The 3,889-nt window shown below is 41.8% G+C and overlaps 1 protein-coding gene across 3 annotated transcripts in view; it reads right to left on the bottom strand.

Annotated features, from left to right (window-relative positions):
* Positions 1–2,148: 2,148 nt before the first annotated feature.
* ADPGK (ADP dependent glucokinase) overlaps positions 2,149–3,889 on the bottom strand; it is a 24,271-nt gene continuing 22,530 nt past the window's right edge. For 2 of the 3 annotated variants that reach the window (XM_018552816.1, XM_018552815.1), the window contains exon 7: positions 2,149–2,828. In XM_018552816.1, the coding sequence (XP_018408318.1) occupies positions 2,286–2,828 (543 nt within the window). In that variant the 3' untranslated portion in view covers positions 2,149–2,285. The remainder of the gene's footprint in view (positions 2,829–3,889) is intronic. The other variant, XM_018552817.1, reaches the window with a different exon arrangement.

Here is a 3,889-nt window from a genome sequence, read left to right as displayed (position 1 = left end):
GTCCCTTAAAAAAAAAAAACAACTCCACAGACAGCACAAGAGCTAGAGATGGATGTGTGTAACACACTAATGAATCGCTGGAGTCTATGGTGTGAGCAGTTAATGGTTATTGTTGGCAATCCACCATGTGGGTTGTCAATGGGCTTTAACAGTAGCGCAGACCTAAGTGTTTGGCTTTGGTACCTGTCCAGTCCCAGAAGACCTCAGTAACCAGTTTGGCTTTGGAGCCCATATTCCCAGACCTCAGTAACCAGTTTGGCTTTGGAGCCCATATTCCCAGACCTCAGTAACCAGTTTGGCTTTGGAGCCCATATTCCCAGACCTCAGTAACCAGTTTGGCTTTGGAGCCCATATTCCCAGACCTCAGTAACCAGTTTGGCTTTGGAGCCCATATTCCCAGAAGACCTTTGAAAGACGCAATGGGATTTATTTTCTCTCAACAGCTAGAGACTAACAGTGCTTGATGTCAACCACTGCACAGAAGGGTTGTGTACCCTATATGCACTGAAATGCTTGCCTTTCTAACATAATTGAACTTCTTCCCTTTAACAGATAACAGTGCTATGCGATTGGTGCCCTCACTGTTTTCTCACTGCCCAGACAAAGACATACAGAATGAACTCAACTGTGTTCAGCTAGGTCTACAGCAGAACAGATCCAACTGTGCAGCACTTGTACTGGCAATACCTGTAGTAATACAACTGTTCAATAAAACATGCTGAATGTATGACTAGTATTAAACGCTCCCTAGTCCTCATGTTATAGATAAAGGGGCAGTGGTAAGCATGCTGCAACACTGGCACATTACTGAATAATGAAAACATGGGACTGTTATTTATAAGGAATGGGCCTGGGCATTCCTAATGTGAAAGCACCAGACAGCTACCCTACTCTGGCGCTTTAACATTAAAGCAATGAAAACAGCAATCTGTAGTCTAAGAAATAAATATCACTTCAGGTTGCTGGGGCCTGAGATTTGGGTGCTTTTTTAGTACTAAAAAGTATATGTTTAGATCATCACCAAAGTATGAGAGCCGATACTAGCACAAAGGGAAAAAACAGGAAGAATTATCCTATTACAGCAGAACACAAAAAAATAAGTTTCTGGTAAGTCTAATATCTACTAAAGTAGCATTACAATATAAACCTAACCCTACTAATACAGGTGATGAAGGGTGATTATACTATCTACAAAATACAAATGGGGGAGTGCAGATTTAAGATAGCATACACTGTAGCTTTCATTTGATGCATTAGTTCCAGGCAGACAATCTGTGTTGGCTCAATACAGCCAACCACATTTCCTCCTAAGACTTTTAGACATTAAAGTGACATTAAACCCTCAGATTTTTTAACATAAACCAATACTGTAATGCGTGCCTTACTGTAATCCATGGTTGTTTCCCTTCTCTTTGCTGCTCTTCCTTTTAAATCCTCATGTCTTCTCATGCTGGGCAGAACTTCCCTTTGCAGCGGAGTTCCTCTTCCTGTAGTGCTGGCTCAGGTTGCAAACCTATACACAGACACCATGTATCCATTCCAGAGACAAGGCAGTCTGCTGCCAAACAGAAGTTCTGCCCAGCATGAGAACAGATACAGATTTAAAAAGGAAGAGCAGCAAAGAGAAGGGAAACAACCATGGATTACAGTAAGGCGCACATTACAATATTGTTTTATGTTAAAAAATCTGAGGGTTTAATGTCACTTTAATATGGAGAAAAGCTTCGGTTGCTTTGGGCAAACAGTCTGAGAGTATACTTTTTAAGACCGGCAATGTGGCCTATTTATAAAACTAGTGCAAAAGAAAATGGTGGTGCTGCCCAGAGCAACCAATCAGACGTGTTACTTCATTTTCTATTGAAAAACATTGACACTAGGGGTCTGATCTTTTGAAGAGGTTACCAGAAATAATCTCAACTGGAATGAATACAGTGCTAAAGGGTCTGATGCATAAAAAGTACCTGTTCATAGCAACAAATCAGATTTTGAGTGACATTTTACTAACACTGGTCAGAAAATAAAATGACAAATCTAAATAGCTCCTATGGACAATGTGGACACCTTCCCATACATGAGTCCCTGTGTCAAATGCTTAACACCTATGTGTAGAATGATATTTTTATATTTTGAACTTACTGCACTTTCATATAAAACCAACATTAGAATCTGCATTCAGTGATCCGCTGAAAAACATGGCTCTAAGCAGCCTTAAAATTCTGAGATTCATCTTTTCAGTGCCAGCAGCAAATGTAGCATGTGCATGTCTGTAGTACCAAATTATTTTCTCATTGAGTCTTCGCTTCTGAAAAAAACAATCCTTCTGCAGATATAGCATCACCCAACCCCACAGTCCTAACAGGCTCTTTGCATATGAGCACCGGTGTGAAATGGAAGGTCACTCCGCCTTTGCTCCAAACTGCCACCGGTTCCTTGGCACTCACCCTGGCGGTGGGACCCATGTCTGTTTGGGAGGTAGAAAATTCCAGCGGGCTCTTCATCGTTACTTTGGAGGGTTCGATTACTTCACTGGCACAAGCTTGGGCTCCAGCAATCCGAGCACCTGCTGCGACTGCCGCCACCTGATTTCCCCAGAAGCCATCGACAGTGGCAATAATGTGGTAGGCTAAAGTATGGAAGTGGACTCTGCTGAGAGAGGAGTCTCCATGAACAGAACCCTTCAAGATCCAGAACAAGATGTCACTCACTATTCCAACATCTGGGATTCCTGACCATGCTGGAAGTGCAGAGTGAGGACCAGAGGATGACTGGCTAAGGAAGAGGAGCTCTTGCTCATTAAGTCCCACAGAGCTGATCACTGGGAAGACCTGCTGACCAAAATAACAGAAAGATACAGAAACCTTATGATAAAAATATACAATTTATATACATATACTGAATGTTGCTTCATTAACAAAAAGTACAGTAAGCAGTAACTCGCAGAAGTCATATTCACCTCATCAAACTCCAGCTGGTTGCCACTGGTTACTGCACTTTGTAAATCAATCTTGCTCTTTACACTTGTTTATTGAATAAGACTGTATAGCTGCTATCTATGTTATTTGAGTACCTACAGCTTTAAAAAGGAAAATGGTTTCAAAAGTTAAGACTCTCCATGCTTACTGAAAGTGAAATATAAGAAATGTTTGAAATGTATAATGATTCCCACTGGTACCTAAAACTATTATTTGAGATATCCAAAATTTGAAATTCTGAAAAAACAATCAAATCAGTCTTGGCGCACAAATAGAAATGTTAGTACCAACTAACCTAGAAAGCAAAGCAAAATACCTTATTTAAGGCTCAGAAAGTTAGACATCAACTTATTAGTATATTCCTCCTTGGATTTATCCGGCCCTGTGTCAACCTACCTACAGGGCAATTTATTGCCACACAGAGGAGACATTGTTAAGTCTCCAAATAAAGTAATCTGACACTCTCCTGCAAAATATAGGGGGGTTATAGTTGTTGGTTGTGTGCTTAGATCAGCGGTTCTCAACCTGTGGGTCGCGACCCCAACGGGGGTCGACTGACGATTTGCCAGCCCAGCTCTCCCGGAAAGGTTTACTCTGCTCGATCCAGCAGAGTAAACCTTTCTCTACCGGGTTTTTTTTTTTATGACATGGGGCCGCAAGCCGCCTTAAGTCAGAAAAAGAAAGACCAACGCCATAGGAATGCATAGCTAGATTCCTATTGGCAATTTCACTTTGCAAAAGCCACTCTGCTGCTGCCAATCAGCAGAGGGGGACCTGAAGTTCTCCATCAGGTCCCCTTCTAGGGAATTGACAGCAGCAGAGGGCGGGTGCTATAGCTAGTTTGCTATTGCAAAATTAAATAGCCAATAGGAATGTAGCTTTCTACTCTCTCACAATCTGCTCAGGTAAGCCTGTCC

The sequence above is a fragment of the Nanorana parkeri genome, unplaced genomic scaffold (assembly GCF_000935625.1).
Source record: "Nanorana parkeri isolate BGI_ZX_2015 unplaced genomic scaffold, ASM93562v1 scaffold97, whole genome shotgun sequence".
Lineage (NCBI taxonomy): Eukaryota > Metazoa > Chordata > Amphibia > Anura > Dicroglossidae > Nanorana > Nanorana parkeri.
This window is presented reverse-complemented; position numbering and strand designations above follow the sequence as displayed.